Source organism: Diabrotica undecimpunctata, chromosome 3, assembly GCF_040954645.1.
Source record: "Diabrotica undecimpunctata isolate CICGRU chromosome 3, icDiaUnde3, whole genome shotgun sequence".
Classification (NCBI taxonomy): Eukaryota; Metazoa; Arthropoda; class Insecta; order Coleoptera; family Chrysomelidae; genus Diabrotica; species Diabrotica undecimpunctata.
Window position 1 is genome coordinate 135,137,398 of NC_092805.1, and position 26,203 is coordinate 135,163,600.

The 26,203-nt window shown below is 32.8% G+C and overlaps 1 protein-coding gene across 1 annotated transcript; it reads left to right on the forward strand.

Annotated features, from left to right (window-relative positions):
* The first annotated feature begins 5,812 nt into the window (after positions 1-5,812).
* On the forward strand, positions 5,813-25,367 carry LOC140437443 (uncharacterized). Its single transcript, XM_072526977.1, has 6 exons — positions 5,813-6,419; positions 16,878-16,939; positions 22,658-22,726; positions 22,780-23,364; positions 23,418-23,486; positions 23,540-25,367. The coding sequence occupies exons 1-6, from the start codon at positions 6,194-6,196 to the stop codon at positions 24,545-24,547; spliced, it is 2,019 nt and encodes a 672-aa protein (XP_072383078.1). The 5' UTR covers positions 5,813-6,193; the 3' UTR covers positions 24,548-25,367.
* The last annotated feature ends 836 nt before the right edge of the window (positions 25,368-26,203 follow it).

Below are 26,203 nucleotides of genomic sequence, written 5' to 3' on the forward strand. Positions count from 1 at the left end.
CCGTAGATTCTTTAGCCAGGAGTTTCGTCTTCTTCCTATGGACCTTTTTCCTGCTATTTTCCCTTGCATAATTATTCGAAGCAGTTCATATCTTTCGCCTCTTATAATGTGTCCCAAGTATTGCAGTTTTCGTTTTTTGATCGTAAATATGACTTCCTTTTCTTTATTCATTCTTCTCAAGACCTCGACATTTGTGACTCTCTCGGTTCATGATATTCTCAGGATTCTGCGATACATCCACAGTTCAAATGCCTCTAATTTTTTGGTATCAATCTTTTTCAACGTCCATGACTCCATTCCGTAGAACAGCACAGAAAGTACGTAACATCTCATCAGGCGAAGTTTCATTTCAAGGCTCAAATCTCTTCCGCAGAACACTCTCTTCATTTTAGTGAATATGGATCTGGCTTTTTCTATTCTTATTTTGATTTCTGCTGAGCTATCGTTGTCTTCATTTATAAAAGTGCCTAAATATTTGTATTTGCTAACTCGATCGATAATTTCATTGTGTAAATATAAATTTTGAACATTTTGTGTTGATTTCGATATTACCATAAATTTAGTTTTCTTTATGTTCAAAGATAGTCCATATTCTTCGCTGCAGTATGCTATCTTATTCACCAATGTCTGTAGCTCTTCAAGTGTTTCTGCGATCAGAACGGTGTCGTCGGCAAATCTCAGATTGTTTAATCTAACACCATTTATTTTAATACCTACGGATTGCTCAGAGAGTGTTCTATTCATTACGTCTTCGGAATAGAGATTAAACAGGGTTGGTGACAGTATACACCCTTGTCTCACACCTCGCTTTATTTCAATTTCTTCAGTGGTATTATTCTCTACTCTCACTACTGCTTTCTGATTTTAGTACATATTTGCTATTAGTCGGATGTCTCATTTATCTAAATTCTTTTCTGTCAGGAGTCTGATTAGGTGATCATGCCGCACTTTATCAAAGGCCTTGTTGTAATCTATGAAACACATGAATACATCTTGATTTATGTCAAGACATCTTTGAGACATAACGTTCAGTGCAAACAACGCCTCTCTTGTTCCAAGTCCATTTCGGAATCCAAACTGGGTATTATTGATGTCCATTTCCAGTTTTCTGTGTACTCTAGAGTGTATAATTTTCAGAAATATTTTCAGTACATGGCTCATCAGACTGATTGTACGGTAATCACTGCATTGTTTGGCATTTATCTTTTTTGATATAGTAACAAAGGTGGATAAAAGCCATTCTTGTGGTATTTTTCCTGATGTATAAATGCTATTGAAAAGTTTAACTAAAATGTGAATCGAGTCTTTTTCTATTAGTTTAAGGATTTCCGTTGGTATTTCATCTGGACCTGGGGCTTTACCATTTTTCATTCTTTTTAGTGCGTACATTACTTCTTCTTCCGTTATTTCTGGACCTTCGTCTCCTTGTATGTTACTTAGCTCAGATTGTTGTCTATCATCTGCAAAGAGTTCTTCAATATAGTTTTTCCATGTCTTCAACTGTTCTTCTAGTTCTGTTATTATGTTTCCGTTGACATTGATGTGATACCGCGTATCTGCAAAAACCCCTTTGTACAGGAGACGCAAAAAACGTTCTGTTGTGTGAGAATTAAATATTATTAATACTATTTTATATATTTTTTTGTACATTGGATCTCACAAGTATCATTTCTTTTAATATTTTGTAAAACTATAATCTCATTAACAAAAAGCTGCATATACCTACGTAGAATCATTATTGTTTAATTGTTGGTTAGAGGAGTGTTACGTGTAATCTCTACCAAATGTAAATATTGCAATTTGTTATTTGTGTGGGACAAAGAAATTTATTGACTTAAAATATTTATTTAAAAAATGCAGAAAACACAAAAATCAATAAAACAACAAAAACGATGTTAATTCTTCTGTTTACTCTCGTGAGGCAAGGTGTCGTAGAAACCATAACATTCTTTAGGAATTACACTTTTAAGTTGCTGTAAGTGATTATATTTTGTGTTGGTTATTTTGATAGGAGCGTTACGTATGGTTTAAACTGGCCTAGTTGTGAAACATTGGTTTTCGCACTTCTAGGTTTTCTTGTGGGTAGATCTATAAACTCACCACAATAATCTAATTTTACTTGGATGATTCCATCAGGCGTATACTTGATGACTTTAATATCAGTTACGGTTGGATCGTTTCCTTTTCGACCTGGTCTAATGGAAGGGTATACTAAAGTTTTGGAAAAATTTTTGATAAAGTCATAAGTGACCTCTTTTGTCTGGTATGGTATTTGTTTCCTCGACTCCTTTGTGAGTCTGATATAATCACTTGGAAGATAAATAGACTTATATTTTACTGTCTTTTCTATTTGAGCGTGAACGGAATCGGCCTCCATTTGTGTGTGGCCACGCTCAGGATACTTTTAGTATATAATAACATTGTTTTCGACACTAAAAGATCTTCTTAGCCTTCTGTCGTCCATGTTTGGACATAGGCCTCTCCCAACTCCTTCCATCGGTCTCTATCCTGAGCAACATATTTCCAATTTGTTCCGGCTATAAATGCTATTCCGGCACTAAAAGATAGAAGCGCATTTGACAATGTAGCATTCCTATTCTGATAGGTGCAACCATCGCTCCAAATAATAATAGGAATATTTACAGGACAGAAGTCTAACAAGTAATCAGTGATACAAGTTGCAAATGTATTGGCGGATAGGTCCGCTTCTGTTTCTGTAAACCAGTAGCATCTTACATGATGAGTATTAACATTAAATATGGTAAAGTTGTGACAGCAAAGTTTTGTTTTATAGTATAAAACCGATGCATTAACATGGGACATACTTTTACTGCCTGAAGATCTTGTGTTAGGACAATGCATTGTTTTACATGCCATGTAGCCATGTATGATACCAATAAGTGTCAAAAAATTGTTTGTAAACGAAGTCCGTTTAGAGTTATAACCTGCTCGTTTAAATGGTGCTGATTAGTTACATTTCCTGCAAAATGTTTTACCTGATTGATTAGATGATGTACCTTTAAATATTCGGCAGAACTTATGGTTTCTACATGACGGCTGTCCGGTCCACTTTAGCAGAAATGTGCGAGACTTTTTTGATAATAACTACGAAGTTTAATCCGAACTACGCCAGAGTTTAATCCTTGCGATTATTGTGTTTGATTATACATAAAAGCGTTTGTTTATTCCGTTCCGATACAAAATCGTGCACAACTCTGTCTAGGGATACAAGATGCTTGCAATTAATTTAGAAATAGCTTTGGAATGTTTGCAAGAATTTGGCGTTATCTAAGCAAAAGGGCAAATTTATGCATAGATACTAATGTTCATCACATCGAGTGTCTTTTGTTACTATCTACTTTTGATACTTATTTTGTGTTAGTTTCGTTCCATCGTAATAAATACTTTTTTTAAAACCCCTAAAATAAAATTTTGTTTCAATTTGATTTTTTTTCTTCTTTTCCCAAACTGTTGTTACTAATCTAGTGTAAGGAATACTTAAATGTTAAAAACAACAAAGATATGCAATAAAATATCCGTTGACCTACCCAAAACGGACGTCTATGACCGGTACTAGAAACTCGCAATTGATGGAATTGATTCAACTCTAGATGATAAAAAATATTGCATTTTATGTTCATTTTTTTTAATACAATTTTTTTATATAAAAGAGGATAAGCCTCAGATTTTTTCAAAGACTCAAAAACCGTTAAATAAACATTTGTGTTACTTTTATTATGTGTTTAATTGCATATGTCCAAACGTTTGAGGTCCTTACTTCCGAGAAAAATGTAAAAATCGAATTTCACGATTTGAAAATAAGTTAAAAATCTTTTCTCCAAAATATTGTTTGGTGACATGTTCCCTTCTGGTCTCAAGGTCTTCAATGGTAGTGTTAATTGTCCTGTTTATTAGAAAAACACTTTAAATATTAAGTTGTTTTCCGTACAGAGACCGATGCGTATCGAATGGGCCACCCTGTAATATGTTTTACATTATATACAAATGCACAAGTTTATGCTATTTTTTGGGGCATAAAATACATTTTTATTAAAATTTGTTATTTTACGTCTATATTTATTTCCTATTGCTGTAAAATAAATTTTCAATAATAAAATGTAACTTTTGAATTTGGCGCTAATTGTTTTAGTTTACGACCCTAACACGTATGACGCTACAAACTCTCTCTGAACTTTTACTATAGGAAATACTGTGGTCGAGAGTAATGCGCTGTGAATTAAATTGTAAACAGGTTGTAAATATATCCAGAGCCCAAGGACACTAACAACCGTTCTTGTCCAGCAGTGTTGCCAACCGAAGGGAAATTTCCCTTTTTGCGGGAGTTTTTGACATAAAAGGGAAAAAATTAACTCAAAAGGGAATATTTACTCCAGTGCAAATTGTAAAATATTTAAAAAAAATAGAGAAGAATATTTGAAAAGAATTAAACATATCTTTAGGTACCTATTCCCCAAATCAAAATATAATAAAACTTAATGAATGCTGATGTAAGCACTTGTCCCAATAATTTCGTCTTTATTATTAGGTAGGTACTTTCTGCACAGTATATTCTTTTTAAGCAATATAGGTACCTACTCTGCTTTCTGTTACTTCTTAATAATTATTGGAGTTTAGAGCAGAGTGTAAGTATAACAATAAAAATGAGTGACAATAATAACAGTAGTGTTTTATTGATTAGTGATAGTCATCCAATAAAAAAAAACAAATCTAGATAAAAACATTTAATGTTAAGTGATTAGAAGATCCTTCTTTTAAAATCTGGGTTAAGGCTTTGCTACATAATAATAAAAAATGTATGTGGAAAGTGTGTAATGCAGACATTTTATGTGGCAAAAGTGAAAACTGCAAAAACATGCTGCAGGTAAGAAATATCTAAAAAAAATTCTGCTATTATCAAGTATTTCCTCGTTTTTGGCAACTGGTAATACTTCTTTAAGACACCAAAATGCCGTGAAAGGCGCCGAAATAAGATTAAGTATTTTTTTTTTGCTGAACATAACGTGACTTTACGCTACATGATTTGGTCATAAGTAAAATTTACATGTTTACACTGTGTGATTTGTCATAAGCACTGCCATGCGGCTCGTCATAGCTTGTCACAGGAGAATAGGACGGTGTCTATTTTGCATAATAAAATCATATGATTTTCGGTAATAATACGGGTAACACCAACATATTTAAATATCGCGTCTTATTCTTATGTCAATTCAGCAACATTCCCTTACCCAAAGACAACATTATTTATTCATTTTTTGTTTGTTGCATTGATGTTGAACCTATTATCTAATGTGTGCTATTGTGTCGTATTTTTCTTTTATTATTTATTTAGTTTATTTTATTCTTAGTTTAGTGTTTTATAGCCTTCTTAGTCATAATTTTAGTTTCTTTATTAATTATTTTTAATTTGGTATAATATCAACACTAAATTTGATATACCCTATCCACGATTTCTTTGTAAGAGCCACCTGCAAGCCAAATGGAGTCTGATCTTCCATTATATAATGGTATCAAAATCTAATAGTTGATACCTATACCAAAGAATATAGACGCTTAGCTAGGCGTCTATATTCTTTGCCTATACTGTGTCTAATATCTTTATGACCATAAACAAAAAAGAATCAATAAAACCTCACTCATTATCACCACCGAACAACGGTGGTGATAATGAGGTTGTTCGGTGTTATCACCCATATCATAAGTCATAACTTATCATGCAATGTAAACACGATTTTTTAAAACATCATAGAAACGAGGAATCATAACAAATCTCATATGATAAAATCATGTAGTGTAAAGTCTACTTAAGACCCATTTTGTAAACGGGAGAGAATTTTTTCATAAAATTGGAAATTTTTAAGGCAAGTTGAGGGAAAAAGCTTGCAAGAAGGTTGGCAACACTGCGAGAGCCAGGTCAGAACAGGTATTCGGAGTATTCGGACATTTCGAATGTGTGTCAAGTCCAGTGTCCAGTCCTCCAGCTAAGCTAATCCAATCCAAATACTAACACAAACAAATCGTTATTAGTTGTCTGTGAATGCTACGACTGCCTAATAATTTGTTAAAAAGGGGGTAATCACTGAAGTTCGGTTCGGTTCCATTTCTTTGAGTAATTTATAGTCATTTTGGATGAGAGTAAAATTAGTATTGAAATCTTAAAACAGTGCTTAACCAAATGGAAGTAAAACAAGAAGTTGTTGAGGAGCTATGTAAAATAGAAATAGATGATAATGAGTTGGACAATTATTTTGTGGATAGCTTTAAAAGTGAAATTAAAGCGGAACCAAATAGTACAGATGATACATTTGATAATTTAGTCTTGAAGGAATTAACAGTAAAGTCTGAAATAAAATATGAAAATAAACTTGAGTCAGTTGAAGAATATCAAAAAGATGGAAGAGGTAAGTAAATACGAATCCCTGTATAGTGCTTAGTGCACTTAACAAAAAACGATGAATAGCACTAAAATACTTTTATCAATTTTACATCATTTTAGCAAAGAATATAAATGCTTTATATTCCTTGGTGCAGATACAATAATGCTTAACAGTTTCTAATTGTTGGTTTTAAAGTACTGTAGAAGCAAAGAATATAGATGCATATTTGCATCTATATTCTTTGGTAGAAGGTAATAGTAATTTTTCTCAAAAACAGCTATAGGTTTTATGTGTTTTATGTTTTCAATTTTATCAACAGAACAGTATAATTTCCTATTAAAACTGTATCGAAACTTAGTGATATTTATAAACATGTAAAATATTTACCTACAATTGAATATATACTATATTAACTATATTTTGTGTGTCTATTTTACTGTGTAGATACAGTAATCTGTGGAGTGTATAAAATAGCTGTTGTTACTCATCATTTCAATGTAATCACTATGAAAAAGAATCTGGCAATTATTTTGTAGGCAGGACCACTTCCTGTGGCACTCTAGCCTCAGTGGTTCTGAGCTCAGACAGGACTTGTCCTATTCTAACTTTGAAGCACCATTTGCTTGAGTACAAAGAGATTAGTCTCATCATTGTCCCACTGTATCCATAGCCTCTCATTTTGTAAATTAACCCTTTATGCCAGACTCTGTCAAAAGCTTTACTTAAGTCCAGGATGGCTGCTCATACATACTATTGATTAGGTTGATTCCTCTTATATTGGACCTAGTATTTTTCTGAGGTTGTAATAGTCTTTTTTTTATCTGTATTATACTTAAAGCAAGTAAGTTTCAGAATGGTATATTAAAATTGAATGGTATTATATTAGATTCTATAAATCAGGATCCTTGCTTTGTTGATTACTTTTTTCTGAAGGATTCTTTTTTTAATCTTTGCATATGTTAGTGATTATAAATCTTTATGTTTTTCCAGCCTTTTGACAAGTGTAGTTTGTCCATTGTGTCGGTTCTGGATATCAAGGTATTGAATCATTCTTCTTCACAACACATCTTAAGTGTGTCAATTCTTCTCCAAGAAACAAAATTCATACTGCTGCATATTGTTGAAATAAAAACATTTCCTTTATCAATGTAATGTAGTAGACCAATATGCTACTAAATCCATGTATAAATTTTACTGAGTGAGGATAATTTTTTTCGTTTTTCCACATCCTTGTACAAATTACAGCTCAACTTTACTTATTTTAAATCTAATCCAGTTTATCCACATTTTTTGGTACTTTGCAGACATATTTCACTTCTAAACGTTTTGCTCTCAGCTTTTCCATTTTCCCAGATTATCTTCTCTTCTTATTTTGTCTATCCTTATATGTCCAAATCACTTAAGTTGTTTTATTTCTATTTTGCTTATGATACTTGCTCAGTTATTTTTCAAATATCTTAATTCTTATAACACTTGTTGTATAGTTGTTTTATGATTTTTCTACAGAAGTTCTGAGAACCACATACTAATAAATTAAGGTCTATTTTATTCTCATTTAGAAATTATCCTGTTCAGTAGAGAATGTTTATCAAAATTACACCCATGAAACTTAATTGCAAAATTTTGAGATAATCTGGTGAATCTGGAGGGGAAATTAAAATCAATTAAAGTAAATATGTATTTCAGTTCATTTCTTCTGTCTTGTACTATAAAAGTAAATATACAATGGCACACAATAAAAACCTTTCGTATATATAATTACTGTAATAATAGAAAAATCTATCAGAATTAATATCAGTTATTAAGATATATGTGTGGCAGGTAGTTTTCAACAAACAATGCTTTAAGAATCCACATTAATGTGCATTCGACAAAAAACCATTTGCATATAAATTTCTTCAAAGTGATGGAAACATCACTTCATCTATGCTCGAAGTGATGGAAATGATCGACAATCTTACGTGCACGAGCCCATTTTCGTTGTATATCACCAGTATATCCAAATCGTTGAATAGATAGGGGAGATACAAAACAGCCGGAGACAAGAATACAGCCGGAGCAAGTTATCTCTACCTGTCGTAAGAGGCGAGTAATGGGAAGGACTGAAGAGGTTGAGAGCCGTCGTTCGAGATGTCGGGTTTGTAGAAACGCACGCAGGGTGCTTCGGCGTTTCGGTCACCGGTCTAAACTCCTAGTATCCGAGACGAGCCTCTCGTGGAACCATTCTACTCTCATTCCACAGAACCAAGGTGAGGTTGAACGTGCTGCGTCCCTGATACGCCCTTTCCCCACTAAGGGCGTGGGGTTACGGCACGTACCCACCTTGGGAGACTTAAGAGTAGTAGAGGAGTGCTCCTCGGCGGCTACCTGTCAAACGTGCGAGCTCGAGCCTCGACCTGCGTTCACCTTTCCGCCCGGGGGGGATAACGGACGGGTGTGCGTACCGCAACACAGGTACTACGGGGAGGGTGGAGCCCCACGATGCTTCGTGCAACGCGCAATCCTCAAATGGTGTCGGACTCATAGGGGTCAGTGGCTAGCTAACGGTCGTATGCCGAAAGACCAGAGTCCTGCTGACAATTTATTGTTGGGGGTACACGAATTTCGTCAATGTTCGATCGCCGGATTTAAATCGTCTGTATTTTTGAATTTGGGGTTTTCTCAACTCAGTTTATTCCACTCGTCAAAAATGTTGATAACCTGAAAAATCGAATTATGGTTGTGAGGCAATAAGAAATGCACGAGGAATATTTGCGCAAATACAACAATCAATGAGGAGAAGATTTGAATCTTATGTCACGTCTATGAGTCATATGTATCACGTCATGTTGAACATATCACGTCTTTGCGTTATTATTCTGGTTTAATGTGATTGTATAAGACAGATCTTGATAATTTAATAAATATGAAATGAAAAATACGCGTTAAGATGTTTTTTTTTTCATAAAAACGACGCCTCATATGAAAAATACGAAAGAGAGATTTATTGTCACAAATTCAACGAGGAATTCAAAAATGATTTTTTATTTGAAATATCTCAGGGGCATAGGTACTATTTTTTTCTTTAAAACAAATCAGACCATATACGCGCCAATGATGAATATAAAATTCTTAATGTCTTAAAAAATACGCAAGAACTCCCTTAAAACCCAGCAAATTTCATTTGCATATCTCAACCGGCTTCAGAGAAATAAATAGTCAGTTTGTAAGAAAAATTTCAACACGAAGTGTTTGTAGACATACATTTATATAGCAAACTGTCATTATGTATATATGTAAAATCACCCCCTGAAGTTTGTCACACCTATTTACCACACTTGCAATTATAATGGTTTTAGCTGTTGAAGTCAAAATGTCTATTTAATGTAAAAATGATTTATATAAAAAATCGAAATATTGAAAAACCGACAATGGTAACAAGCCTAAAAAATAAGCTAAACGAATATATACGAGCTATAACTCGAAAATGATAGAATTTCTTGGTGATGCCAAATTACTGCAATGCAAAGAGTTCAAAATGGAGATGTATATATATATATATATATATATATATATATATATATATATATATATATATATATATATATATATTTTTTTTTCGAGTTATAACTCGTGTATATTCGTTTAGCTTATTTTTTAGGCTTGTTACCATTGTCGGTTTTTTAATATTTCGATTTTTTATATAAATCATTTTTACATTAAACAGACCTTTTGACTTCAACAGCTAAAACCATTATAATTGCAATCATTATGGACTCGGTAGATGTTGCCACACGTCACAAAATATATATTGTTACATTTTGGCATGAATATGTAAAAACACAGTAATTAAATACCGGTTCGAGTTTGACGAAAGTACGTAGACCACTTGTTGTGTTTAATATCGTTCATTTGCTTCCTAGTTTTCACAGGGAGTAAAGATATTGTGTAGGCCGTGTAATGAGTCATAGATCTAAGCGTGTGTTGTCGCAAGCAGCAGGAGGTAAGTAATATTTTATTTACGTAATTTTTTTTAAGATTCGTTATGTTTCTTAGACATTTTTAAAAGTTTATCTTATTTATTTGTGATTAAGTCGTAGTAGGCAAGTTGAGTTAAATTTAAAAAATGATTCAAAGGAGTGTAATTTTCGAAGAACTGAATGACTAAATCCAAAATTATTTGGAATTATTAAAATAAACATAGTTAATAAAAAAACGGTTATTTTATGTTAAGTGATACACATAACACACATAATGTGCTTATTTATTTTGAATAACATATGAATGTTATACAAGAGGTATTAATGGTCAACTATAAATACACAAGAACAATTTTACTAATTTTTGTTAATAAACGTTGACAATTTAAGTTGCCGCATTTTAGAACATGTTTGCTTGGGTAAATGAAACCCCGTAACACTGGGGAAAGTTTATATATATATATATATATATATATATATATATATATATATATATATAAATATTTTTAAAATTTAACCTGTCTTCTTCTTTAGGTACCGTCTCCTTTAACCCTTAAACGACCAAGGGTGGGTAAAAAATGTGCACCTAATGCGTATTCCCTTGTAACAGGTTTATTAAGTGTTCCAAAAATATTTAATGTTAAAAAGACGACCCTCTATCGAAAGTTAATTTTCCGTTCTTCCGTATAAGTTCTACCGATAATTTTGAAAATTAAATATCTTGAGTTAAATGTGGATGGGCACAAAATGTCCACCCATCGTAAAACTTGTTAATAAAGGTTTCTATATAATTTCTCGTTGGAAGGAATTTGTTTTGAGTTGCCTCCTCTTTAAAAGGAATTTGACTCGTGTCCGTTAGAATTGCAGTTGTTGCGCGTATCTTGGGCTTCGCTTCTTTGTTTTGTAGGAATTCGTAGGAGCTGTTAGTGCTTGTTTATATGTTGTGCTAGGAAGTAGTGAACGCAATTGATTCAAAATGAGCAAGTATTTGTCAGAACGCGAGTTGGAATTGGAAATAGAGAAGATCCAAAATAGTGCTAGTGATTCAGACATTAAGTATGACGATAATGACTGCGATATAAGTGAAACAGAAGATTTTATTTTGCCAGATCCCCACAACGAAGATTTTGAAATTGATGATGCTTAGAATGACAACTCGGATGTAATTCCTGTGCATCAGTATGTGATTAAAACTGGTAGAGCATACTTGTGTCACCCTCCAAGAATTAGTAGACGATCGAAGAAGAACATCTTATGAGAACGGGAAGATCTCCGTAACAAAGGTATCGTTACGTCTATTAGAGTCACTTTTAAAATTCGGCCACGATGACATAATCGACGTAATTATCCGTTATACTAATGAGGAGAGTGAAAGGAACAATGTGGAGAAAATCGACAAATCTGAAGTACTGGCTTTTACTGGTATTTTAATTTTAATGGGCCTAAATGGGGATACTAAGTTGAACTGTCATGATTTGTGGTCAAAAGCATTTGACAGGGTTATCTATGTTGGTATCGTGAACAAAAACAGATTTGTAGATTGGTTAAAAGTTTTGTGATTTGATGATAGCGAAGAAATCAAGATAAATTTGCACTACTTAAAAATATCTTTGAAATATTGAACGACATATTCCTAAGGTACTTTACTTTAGGAGTGAATGTCGTTATTGATTAGATGCTGTCCCTGTTTAGAGGAAGGTGTCCTTTTAAAGTTTTCGTGAAAAATAAACGAGGAAAGTATGAGATTCTTATTCGGATGTTAACAGATTGTAAATCTCGTTACGTTCTGAAAATAGAGGTTTATTCTGAAAAGGTCGAAAGCACGACGCCAGAGTCTAGAGGACCCAAAGGTATTGTGAAGCGTTTAGTTGAACCAATAAAGGATACAGGTCGAAACGTTACTACAGATCGCTATTATACTTCCATAGAGTTAGCATAACTATATGATTTTGGACATAAGATTTTGGACTCCTATAATGGTACAACGCAACAAAATCGCAAACATATACCTGACGTTATCAAAAGAATTCAAGATAGGAGACTATACTCAAATATGTTCGCCTTTAGGGATTTCCAGTCCGGAACTCCATGTCCCTAGGATAAAGCCCACAAAAATACTATAGTCTGTCTGACTTTACAGTTCAGGTTCTTATGACAAACAATGATGCCAAATTTTATTAGAAACGGGCTTGTAGCAAATATACTTTTTTCTATAGGATAACTATAATTAACTTAGGAATTAATATTATTGACATTTAGTGGCTGTCAGGGGCTCTAAAACATTTTTTTTTTTTTCGAAATATACCTTTATGTGAATAAAATAAAAATAATTTTGTATAAAACATTTCTATAATAATTTATTAAAGCGCATAAATATGTTAAACCTTAATAAATACTTAGATACCTACATAAATAATTAAAATGTATTTAAACTGTGTATTTTACATTTCTTCTATACTCCCGTCTTCCGCACTTTCACTGCCACTGTCGTCATTAAGGTTTATTATAACTGGGTCGATATTGTCCAGTAAATGATTGATATTCCACATTTGTTTTTCTCTGCTAATTACGTGTTGCACGTAATTATTCCATTTTGTGGAGTAACTTGAGAGTACGCTTTATGTATTAGATTTTCTACTTGTTCCTTTTTAAAGTTTGTGTTATGTCTTGCCACGAATCTTTTTATTTTACTCCGTACCAGCTCTATCGGATTTAGTTCACAGTGATATGGGGTACTCTTAGCAACTTAACATTCTTACTTTTTGCAATTTCATCTACGATACGCTCATCATACTGCGATTTAAAATGAGTTACAACGTCCAACAGTTCGGATTTTAGGTAATCTTCTTAGAAATAAATATTCCTTGAACGCAACTACTCCTTTATGTCTACCTTTGTCAGAATTGTTCGGAATTCTTTCCAACTTCCTGGAGTGATACGACCCATTGTTCATTACTATTACAGTTTTATCGGGAGTATTTGAGAGAAGTTTAATTTTAAACCAATTTTCGAAAATAAGTCCATCCATTTCGTCATGATAGTCTGCTGTATTTTTCTTTGCTAAAAAAGTTAGTTCGGCTCTATTAATAAAACCATCTTTACTTCCTGCATGCAGTAAAACGAGGCGTGGGCCGCGTGCAGTAGGGGGTTTCAAGCCTGTAGTGAGTCCACGAGCAAATGCATCCCTTCGGAAGTGTCCTTCCATTTATAATTGACACTGTAACCAATATTTACCCATGATTTGTCCAAATATAGAATGTTGTAGTTTTGTTCCTGAAATGTACGAATTTCTCGCAAATATCGATGGCGCCAAGAAATAATTTCGGGTTTTTCTATCAACATTTGTGACCAACCACGTCACACTTAAACACGCACCTAATGAAACCAATGAATTTACTGCAGAAATAAACAGGCGAATAGAGATTGCCAGATCACATTTATACGAATGAAGCCACTCCTAACGTGCAAAAATCTAAATTTAGAGATCAGACTATGTACCATTCGCATAATTTTAATGCTCAAAGAGCCGTAAGATGCTTTACTTACTAAACACTGTCTATGTCACAGCTGCTATTTGAATCACTGTCGCCGTTTATATTAATTATAATAGGTAGAATTTCTTGTCTATCTAGTATATACTCTCGGTCATACCACTTTTTAATTACATTTTCCGTATGACTAATAGTATTTTGTTATGTCTGGGGTGTAACAGTTTATAGAGTTTCTTTCCACATGTTTAAAGCTTAACATTCTTTATAGCCATCTCTGCCAATATGTCGGTTATAATGGTTTTTTTGGCAATTCCCCTTATTAATTATATAGCATTGAAAATACAGTCGTATTGTCGCTGGCCTGAACCCTCGGGAATGAGGGAAGGTGGTCCAGTCGCACTATCCATAGCTTGTGATGACCGGAGAAGGTCAGGATCTCGGTCCGTGGACATAAAGTTTGTATATGTCCAAAGCTAAATGGAAATACCTTTTTATATTAAATGCAATAAATTTTAACTAAAACTAAGAATCTGCAAGAGACTTGAGTTAATTAATCTTAAGGCTAAGAATCGGCAAGAGAAAATGGGTTAATTAGTCTTAAAGCTAAGAATCTGCAAGGAAAGATTAATTAGTGCGCCTAAGACTAATAACACAAAAATAAAAAAGTGAAGAGTGAAGTCGCTGAGATTTCAGAAAAAGTGAAAAATGTTAATTTCTCTGAAAAATAGATAATAATGTTTATTAGCGGTACTTCGGGAATAATCAACAATCACATTACATCCAAGTTAAACACAAGCGAGAAAAAAAAGTTATTTTACAACATGAAATATTTCAAAGTCTCTAAAGAATAAAATATTAGAAAAATTAAAAGTTAAAAAAATACCTGAAAAATAGAGATAAAATACGAAATTATTCTGTTTAGGGACCTAGAAAAAATCCTGAAAGAAATTTACGAAATTGCATCAAGTCAAAAATATCAGATAAATCGAAATAAAATATGCGAAAATATAAATGTCGAAAATACCTGGAAAATACAATAAAATAAAAAATTATTCCAAGTCCAGCTAGGGACTTAAAAAAATCCTGCAGGAAAATAAGGTATAGCGGTTATAGTCCAGTCTGGTTATGCAAAAATCATCGATTTCACGGCAAAATTTTTCGCAGATATCTGAAGCTTTTAAGACATAGGCGGGGGTTACTAGATGACGAATAGATGAAAAACAATAATTTATGGTTTTTTAAGTTTTTTCCATTATATTTTACATAAACAATATTTATATCATTTTTTTTATATATAGGAGATATTTGCAAAAAACAGTTTTTTTTGCACTAATTTATAACTTTTATTATTTTTTTTATTAACAAAATAAAATGTTATTAATACATTTGAACATCGAGGAATTACCGTTTTTTAAATTTGTGCGAAATTTCCCCCCGATCGGTCAAATAGTTTAAAAGTTATTTAATTTATTTATCCCTGAGCCTAAATATTTAAACTATTGAACTTGCTCTATTAATAATGCTAGACACAATAAACTATCTCAGAAGTTAAATGCATATTGCGTTTTCATCTAAATTATTTACAAAATAAACGTTTGATAAAGGGGTATGTTTTTTACTTGTAAACAATTGTAATAACTTCTATATTTTTCAAGCTACAGACTTGTACGTACAACCATTGGATAACTGGTAAAAAACTCACATTAAAAAGAAAAGAAACCTTCTATGACCAATAGGAACGAAGTTAGGGACTGCGTATTAAGCGTACTTACTTTTTTCGCAAAACGCAAAAGATCGTTTTTTAACATTGTTTCATTAAAAGGCAGTTTATTGTTCGTTAACCAATATTTTATTGCAGTCTTGGCTGAAGACATGTTTGGTGCTTTCTCTAACAACATGCTATGGTATGGAGCGTTATTCATTATAATTAGGGATGGTCCATGGTAGTCCATTAAAGCCTATTTAGAGGAAAATATAGCCTTCATGTTAAGCTATTTTCATTACCAGCATGAAGAATAATGTATCTAAAAAAAATTATTATAACACCTTTACGTTTTCGATATGATTAAAATGTATTACCGTTTTCCATCCATTTTAATAGATATTACGCTTCTTTTATTTTTATTTGCCATGAGCGACATATAGATCCATTCTGAAAAATCAAAGTTTCATCTATAACAACAAACTTGTATAGTTCTTCAATGAAAATATTTTCGATATAATCTCAAACATTCTGCTCTCTTCACAACAATGTGAGACTGTTTCATCAATCCTCGCCTTGGATCATCTATTAACCATTTAAGACCAATGTCTTTCACTACAATACTGAGTTACATACGACAACCACTAAAGAGTTCTTTTTCGGTCAATTGAATCCTTAAAGAGGTCAAAATCCCATGTTCTTCTGAAAATAATTAAATTTGATTTCAAGTTAAACAAATCTGAACTTAATACACTTTGTGATCTCTAACGACAATTATATATACTATAATATAGTATACTTTATTTATGGTCTATTTCTTTTAGAAATCTTCAAATATTATTTCTACGCATATATAATAAAATATGTCTAGTGGCTATAACACTTGGCTAAAAGATTCTAAGAAGGAACAGACCTAAGACTTAAATATTTTGTGTTGGTATCATGTGACGTCGCTTACTATGACGCGGATGACGTGCGGTCGGAATTTATACTGTACCAACTATATATATATATATATATATATATATATATATATATATATATATATATATATATATATATATATATATATATATATATTTACATGTATATTTACTATTTTTTAGTAAGTCGTTGATACGTAATACTGTAATATTTCTAATTCTCAAAATTTTAAATAACTACTCAAACTATTTATATACCTAAATCGTAAGGTCTTTAAACAGTCCCCTATTTTAAAATTAACTTTTTTTTCTTTAAATTTTATTTTACTTTAAAAATATTGCTGAATGTTTGAAAAAACACACACGATCCATCATAGGAGAATGAAATTTATACTTTACACTTTTAGGACACATTAAACCCGAAAGTATTGATCCAGTCTTCGAAAAAGAGAGTCCACCTCCAAGCCCTGTAAGTAGAATGGAATTTCTTTTGGTAGAGGTAAATACGACAATTATGCACGTACTGTGTATGTACGGACAAAATTAAAATTTTAAACAATCTTTCAATCAACATAATTTTCTATTTTTGATTTATTTGTGCTTGCTGACCTTACACGAGATGTTTTTATGGTTCTTATAGATTTTAAATAGTAATTTCAATTAAATACCTGAACTGATTAATGCTTCCGAATATTTTTAATTTTCTTTTTGCTTACCTAATTGTCCAATAAAACAAAGTATATTTCACGAATTTTCGACTATTTTGGATTAGGACTAAAAGGTTTGACTTAAACAGTCCGCTGTGTCGAAAAAGTTAATAGCAAATTCTCCCAATATTTGAGGCACCATTATAAAGTTTGCTTAGCAGAAAATGGTTGACTTCATTTAGTGCGGTCATAAATATTATTAAATTTATCTGACTTGGCCCATTTTTAATACCGGTCCGGAGCGATCAGCAAACGAGATAGACAGAGTCGGTCTTTTGACAATTAACACTGACTAGACGGTACTCGTATAATATAGCAAAGGATCCACAAAATTTACAATAATTACGACGACAAAAACAAAAAAACGGATGTAAAATATATTGGTGTATGTCTCATTTCCTCTGCCAATGTATCACAAACATATACTTTTTTTATAGAAAATGCCTTTAAAACTTCTAAAAGCTCTTGTTTGGTGTAACATTCTTCAAAATACATATCATTCGTCTCCATGTAATTTTGAATTTCCAAATTAGTATTATTCGAGTTTGGAGCCTTACTTAGTTGGCGACTGTGATAGCTTGCATTGTCCATTGCTATCACGCTATTCCGAGGAGTGTTTGGCATAATAATATTTTTGAACCATTCTTCAAAAAGATCTGCCGTTTTATCTTCATGGTAGTCGACGCAGGAGCCTTTAATATTCTTTGCAGAAAGCCACAGGGCATTTGGAACCCAACCATTTTCTGATCCAGCATGTAAAATCGTTATTCTTTTTTCTTTATTTGTCGGAGCTTTTGTCTTACATTTACCGGAGGAATCGGCAACTCCTTTAGGTCGCGTTGAATGTGTGTCAAACCATGTCTCGTCGAGGTAAATTATCGGACGATTTTCAGAAAGGAATTTTCTTATCGAAGTTATATACTCATAACGCCATTTTTGTAATCTATGAGATTTCATAATTACTTGTCTTTTGTCAATTATATGATATCTAAAGCCCATACTTTTCAAAATTTTCCATAAGCTGGTGAGGCTACAGCTTATTTGGGTTTCGTCAATATTTAGCCGTTGCTTCAGAGCTCTTAATGTAGGTATGCGTTGCTCTTCGTACATGGTATCGTGGTATATACAAGTCCTTATCGGCTTCGTCCATACATTTGGTCGAACTGGAATCTACGTTTTTTTCTTGTTTCTATGAGATTTGATGTAATTCTTTTTACTGTGGTCAGAGGTATTTTCGTCAAATCACACATTTCACTCGTAGCGGAAGTTGTGTCAAGTCCTCCCTCAAGTACATCTACAGATAAATGTTTCTTCTTTATCGGAACACTAGAAGAAGCCCCATTATTATTATCCCACGGACGCCACATAATGATAGAAAACGTAATGAATAACATGAGTAATACTACTTAACACTTCCGGTGATACATAAAGACAAACAAATTTTATCAAGAACTCGTATTTAAATACTGGTTGGTGTTCAGTTCCATACACTTATTATATAAATACCTGAAAACCACTTAAAAGGTGATTAGCAAACCCGTCGCGCACTATCATCGAATTCGAAAAACCCTCTTGTCAGTACAGTTTCGTCAATGTAAGCCTTATCTGTATTAATGCAATTATAATGAGTTTGGATTGTACGCAATTAAATCAACATTAAGAAATGAAGAGCGACAAATTTTAACAGGAAACATATTTAAGTTTTACCTGAAACCAGGCCTTTGATACTATTATCGGTTAACGCAGGATGTTTATAGTCGGTACTAATTGAAGTCAACCCTTTAATGCTAAACAAACTTTACCGTTTTAACTGATAATGTATTTTACATTCATCCAGAGAAATATACAATTATTGGTGCAAACATAGAAGAAAATTACAAATTCTGTTGTTTCTAAATTGTAGCGGTAAGTATTTTCTGATAAAATAATATCTCAAAATTTTTCATAACATTCATCGGACTGACCGGGGTCTGTTTTGATCCCAACTTACAATTTTTGGCTATTAGTTCACATATCTTAATTTTTAATTGGCAATCTTTTATCTATATATTTTATTAATAAAAAATTGTGCAGATAAGAATATTTAAGGGCTAGATTAAATTTAAACTTTAGTTTACCTGGGGTCTCGTAATACCCGGTCAGCCTTTTATGTTATATAAAATGTTTGTATATCACGTCAGGTTTTCTCACAAAGTAGGGAGTATGTTTGGGTATAATAACAAAATGTAAGTAATTTTTCACCTTTTTCCAAAGTTATAAAATTTCGTTTATTTATTAATCATGTTCTAAACTACATTTCCAGTATGTACACTTACATTTCTCTTTAAGCTCATAAGTCCTTATTCTGTCGAAGCTTCTTTTACTGCTTTTCCGGCTGTGGACTCGTTGGGGATCATCTCTTTTAATCGTCCAGCAGTAGTCTGCTATCATGCTCACGTTCCGTCTTCCTTGGTATCTTCTTTAGATTTCTTTGATGTCTTGGTGAAATCTTTTGCTTTGCTCTTCACTGACATCACCAAGGTTTACGGGGAAGTAGTTAAGATGTGTATTATGTACTGTACATAATACAACATGTATACAATGCATGTGAAAGGTACGGACTGCAAATGAATCTCAAGAAAACGAAATCAATGATATTCTCAAAAAAACCACAAAATGTAGATAAACTGATCATCAATAATACAACGATCGAAAGAGTAACAACATATAAATATTTAGGAACGTGGCTAACCGAAGATCAAACAACAGAAATCAGATCTAGAATAGAAATGGCAAGAAACACGTTCATAAAATTGAAGAACTTACTTTGCAACCGTAACCTTAATCTAGAGATCTGCACAAGAATGCTACTTTGTTACGTTTTTTCTACTTTACTATACGGCATGGAAGCGTGGATAATAAAACAGTCTGAACTCAAAAAATTAAACTCCTTTGATATGTGGTGCTACAGGAGAATCCACAGAATATCGTGGACCGAAAAAGTAACTAATATAGAGGTGTTACAAAGAGTGAAGAAAGAATGCGAAGTCATAAAAACTGTTAAAATTAGAAAGATTCAATATCTGGGTCATATAATCAGGGGCGAGAAGTACGTATTACTTAGATTAATTATGCAAGGGAAGAGAAACCCAGGACGACGCAAAATATCCTGGTTAAGAAATTTGAGAGAGTGGTTCAGTTGCACCTCTCATTAGAATTATTCAGAAGCGCGGCCAATAAAAGTAAAATAGCGATGATGATTTCCAACCTCCGATAGGAGAAGGAACCTGAAGAAGAAGTTAAGATGTGAGTGGAGAAAGTGAAGTTTAATGCTCATGTTACATCCCAGCTTCTTAAAGTTATCGATCATGTCTGCGACGATTATCTTGTGGTTTGAATCTCTTTTGTTACCTACGAAACCGGTAACAACCAATTTAAAAGATGTACATGCTACCTTTTCATTTGTTTCCATTTTGTCCACAAAGTTGGAATCTGTCATTAGTTTTCCAATGTCCGGTCCAACAAAGATTCCTTCCTTTAGGTTTGCCGTGGATAAACCAGGAAACTGTCCACAAAGATATCTGAAACACTCCCCTTCTTTAGTCAATGCCTTGATAAATTGTTTTATCAGCCAAGTTTTTCAAGGGCCAAGTTTTTTTTATGTAGTGTTGCTTTTTGTCTCTATTGTCCCATTTACAGAGAAACCAAGGGAACTTTGTATAGCCATTTTGTTGACCAAGCAGCATTGAAATCACTTTTGAAACACCAGATAGCGTCCATTCGTCGTCTCAATAGCAGAGTTTGCTTAAAACCAGTTCAAGGTTTTCGTAACATTCTTTCAAGTGAACCGAGTGTCCAACTGGTATAGAAGCATAAGTACTTATTGCCATTGTGTAGAAGTACTGCTTTAAGGGTTCTTTTTGAAGAATAGATAAAAAGTCTCTCTCAGGAAAATCACTGCAAAACACCAGGTGATCTCGGGAGAAGAAAGATACAAATCCCTTTTACCTACATCGATACCAAGAAAAGGATGTATCTGGAGCCAACATATGTTTATTTTTCAATCTAGATCCTAAAACTGCTGCCAATTCTTTAGAAAGGCCTAGGTCTCTTACTAAATCTTTCAGTTCAAATTGTGAGAATGGTATGTGATAGGTTGTACCAGGATCGTAGCAATCACTGTTTTCTTCACTATCACCTTACTGATCCAATGACTCGTGATGGTCATGTATATCATCCAAAAAAATCTGGAGGAACTACAGATCTATGAGAAACAGGGCGAATGGCTGATTGAATGTTAGGGTAAGAAATATTCTTTTTGTTTCTCAAATTAAAAACTCGTACGTTGCAAGAACAAAAATAGCAGTCATCACTATGATTTTTGGGCTCCCTCTAAACCATTGGTATTCCAAACCGTAAGGACTGTTTTTTACCTTGAAACCATTGCCCTTTAACACACAGTGAACAAACTTCTTGTGAGGCTCAAGGCTTATCTTGATCACCTAACTTTATACCAAAATAAGCGAAATATACTTTTTTAACGAAATAAACTGGCGAGTTTATACATCCTCTGGTAGCCATTGTTTGCGTCTATACAACACAATAACTTCACAACTCAAGAAAACAGTCACTACTTTAAAGTACTGGTGAAACAACAACACGTGAACTGCACCAAGTGAAGAGCTGCTGTGAACTGTAGGACAGCATCAAAGGCTCACTGCTTATTAATGACGAAGAAAGGAGCAGCGCGACAAATAGGCACTGACATGAAAGAAGACGCAGTGAGTCAGTAAATGAATGGGGAGTGGGTGAACAAGTGCTGACATAAAAATTCTGCTGGTTTCTCATAATTACTCTTTATTATGAAATTTTATGAAATAAGTGTACGTGATTAAATTTTTTCACTATTTTTCCCGAAATCAGCGTTGAAAACAGTATGAAAATCACTCATTAAATTTTAAACAATTTTTTGATCGCAGACCTGTAAATATTCAAAATGGCTTATTTTGTTAGGTTTTTTGTAGGTAACCATTTGACTTTTGACAGGATATACTTTTACTTCTGTTATTTGATTTTTTTTATTTTTGATTTGAATTTTGATTTTTCTATTCAATTCTTTGTAGTTTTAAAGTGTAATTGTTATATCATTGAGTAATTTTAATCGTAAATATGCCAATTAGTAATAACAAATTACGTACATCATTAGCATTTAACACATGTTATAAAACAAGTAGCATTGTAGGAACTAACAGTTAACAATGTCACAAGAAATTCGTGCAGAACTTTAAAATTATTTTGGCTTGTTTAAAAATATCCAAACAATTGAATGCACCTTATTATACTCATTTAATAATAATATTTTTAAAACTAAGCAAAAGTTCATTTGAACAAACGTTATATTTATGGTCAGAGCAACAGGAACTAAAAATTTATTCGTGCAGAAAATAATTTTTTATTCGGCTTTATGTAATTTACATGTACCTAACATAATATTGTTTTAGGATTCATTCTACGATTCTGACAATGATTGTGCATATTCACCAAGTATTCAAAGTAGCGATAATTCAGATGTAAATCAGGTAAACGTGTAATTTTCACATAGCACTAACACTATGAATTTTAGGGAAGCTGTACTAAGTCACGCAGAATAACTCGCAAGAAAAGCCAAGGTATTAACAAAGAAAAAAAAAAGGGGAAAGAACAAGTTGATAAACGAAATAAAAACTGTGATCAAATAGTAAAAATAGAAACCAGTCTAAGCACATCTACTTCGACTAAATCAAAAACAAAAAGATTAAAAAATTATTGTTATTTTTGTAAAAATCTCGTTTTGAATTTTAGTAGACATCTTGTAAATTCACACTCTTCTGAAGTGGAAGTTCAAAAGCTTTTGTCCAAACCAATTAACAGTAGAGAGAGAAAAGAATTAATTGCATTAATTAGAAAAAAAGGGAATTATTTAAATGCTAAGGTCCATTTTAAACCCATGAAAAAAGCGAACAGACCTTGCGGTGAAAATAATTATATTTCATGTGAATTTTGTTTGGGGCTTTATGTCGATAGGCAATTTCGGCGTCATAAACAGCTATGTCAAAAAAGATTAAACAAAACTAAGCAAATAAAAAGTAAACGTATTCGTAAACCTGGAATTGACAACGATATACAAGAAAAAGTGATTCCAACTATGAGGATAGATGAGGTCTCAATGGTAGCAAAGGTCATTACGTAATTTACATGTATCCTAACATAATATTGTTTTAGAATTCATTCTACGATTCTGACAAGGATTGTGCATATTCACCAAGTATTCAAGGTAGCGATAATTCAGAGGTAAATCAGGTAAATATGTAATTTTCACATAGCACTAACAATCTGAATTTTAGGGAAGCTGTACTAAGTCACGCAGCAGGAAAAGCCAAGGTATTAACAAAGAAAGAAAAAAAGAGAAAGAACAAGTTGATAAACGAAATCAGAACTGTGATCAAATAGTAAAAATAGAAGACAGTCTAGGCACATCTACTTCGACTAAATCAAAACCAAACAGATTAAAAAATTATTGTTATTTTTGTGAAAATCTCGTTATGAATTTTAGTAGACATATTGTAAATGTACACTCTTCTGAAGTGGAAGTTCAAGAGCTTTTATCCAAACCGATTAACAGTAGAGAGAGAAAAGAATTAATTGGACTAATTAGAAAAAAAGGGAATTATTTAAATGCTCAGGTCCATTTTAAACCCATGAAAAAAACGAACATACCTTGCAGTGAATATAATTATGTTCCATGTGAATTTTGTTTGGGGCTTTATGTTGATAGGCAGTTTCGGCGTCATAGAAAGTTATGTCAAAAAAGATTAAACAAAAATAAACAAATAAAAAGTAAACTTATTTATAAACCTGGAATTGACAACGATTTACAAGAAAAAGTGTTTCCAACTATGAGGATAGATGAGGTCTCAATGGTAGCTAAAACAGACTCATTAATTTGTGCATTTGGAGCCAGATACTTTAAATCGCATCGAGAAAAACATTGTATAAATGTTACATCCCGAAAAATGAGAGAGTTGGCAAAAATTTTAATTGAGGTTAAAAAAATTGAACCAACTGTTCAAACGCTATTTAACGCTTTAAATCCAAGGTTTTATGACTGTTTTGTAACAGCTACTAAAATAGTTGCTAAATATGATACAACTAAAAAAAGATTTGAATCTCCTACTTTTGCGATGACTATTGGCATAACTCTAAAACAGTGTTGTGATATCGCAATTACATATGCTTTAAAGAAGAAGGACGATAATGTTGACACAGTCGAAGCAGACTTAAAGACTATGATAACACTTTTCGAATCTGATTGGAGATCTGATATTTTAACAGACGCCAACAAAAGAAATTAAAGATGCAAAAATATAACAAGATTACCATTGTTCTGCTGGTAAAAGATCATCAGATACGCAGATGGCACCGCCACAATGGCAAAGAGTCTAGAAGACCTTTAAACCCTGTTGAACTCTGGAAACAACCAATGCACTGAATAGGGCTTCACAATCAATGCAAAAAAACAAAATGGATGGTGGTCAGAAAAAGTCATATTGAAGACTCAGTACTAAAATTATATAACAAAATCCTTCAATGTGTGGAACACTTTAGATATGTGGGTAAAGTTTGTTTAGCAGTTAATGGTTCACTTCAATTAGTACCGACTCTAAACATGCTGGATTAACCGATAACAGTATAAAAGGCCCGGTTTGAGGTAACATTTAAATATGTTTCCTGGTAAAATTTGTCAATCTTTATTTCTAAATGTTGATTTAATTGCAGATAAGGCTTATATTGACGAAACTGTACTGATAAGAGGATTTTTCGAATTCGATGGTAGTGCGCGACGGGTTTGCTAATCACCTTTTAAGTGGTTTTCAGGTATTTATATAATAAGTTTATGGAACTGAACACCAACCAGTATTTAAATACTTGATATTACTGGAGATACTTGAATTTAAGTTCTTGATAAAATTTGTTTGTCTTTATGTATCACGGGAAGTGTTAAGTAGTATTACTCATTTTATTCATTACGTTTTCTATCAATATGTGGCGTCCGTAGGATAATAATAATGGGGCTTCTTCTAGTGTTCGGGTAAAGAAGAAACATTTATCTGTAGATGCAAAGCAAATTGTAAAAACTGTATACAGTACCTTACTTAAAAGAGGACTTGGTACAACTTCCTCTACGTGTGAAATATGCGATTTGACGAAAATACCTCTGACCACAGTAAAAAGAATTACATCAAATCTCATAGAAACAAGAAAGAAACGTAAAGATTCCAGTTCCACCAAATGTATGGACGATGCCGATTGGACGACTTGATACGTCGAAAAGTATATACCATGTACGAAGAGCAACGCATACCTATATCAAGAGCTGTGAAGCAACGGCTCAATGTTGACAAAACCCAAATAAGCTGTAACCTCACCAGCTTATGGAAAATTTTAGAAAGTATGGGCTTTCGATGTCGTATAATTGACAAAAGACAAGTAATTATGGAATCTCATACATTACAAAAATGGCGTTATGAGTATATAACTTCGATAAGAAAATTCCGTTCTGAAAATCGTCCGATAATTTACCTCGACGCATTCAACACTACCTAAAGAATTTGCCAATTCCTCCGGTAAATGTAAGACAAAAGCTCCGTCAAATAAAGAATAACGATTTTACATGCTGGATCAAAAAATGGTTGAGTTCCAAATGCCCCGTGACTTACTGCAAAGAATGTTAAAGACTCCTGCGTTGACTACCATGAAGATACAACCGCAGAACTTGTTGAAGAATGGTTCAAAAATAATCTTATGGCAAACATTCCTCAGAATAGCGTGATAGTAACGGACAATGAAAGCTATCACAGTCGCCAACTAAGTAAGGCTCCAAACACGAATAATACTAAATTGGAAATTCAAAATTACATGGAGACGAATGATATGTATTTTGAAGAATATTACACCAAACAAGAGCTTTTAGAAGTTTTAAAGGCATTTTCTATAAAAAAAAAAAGTAT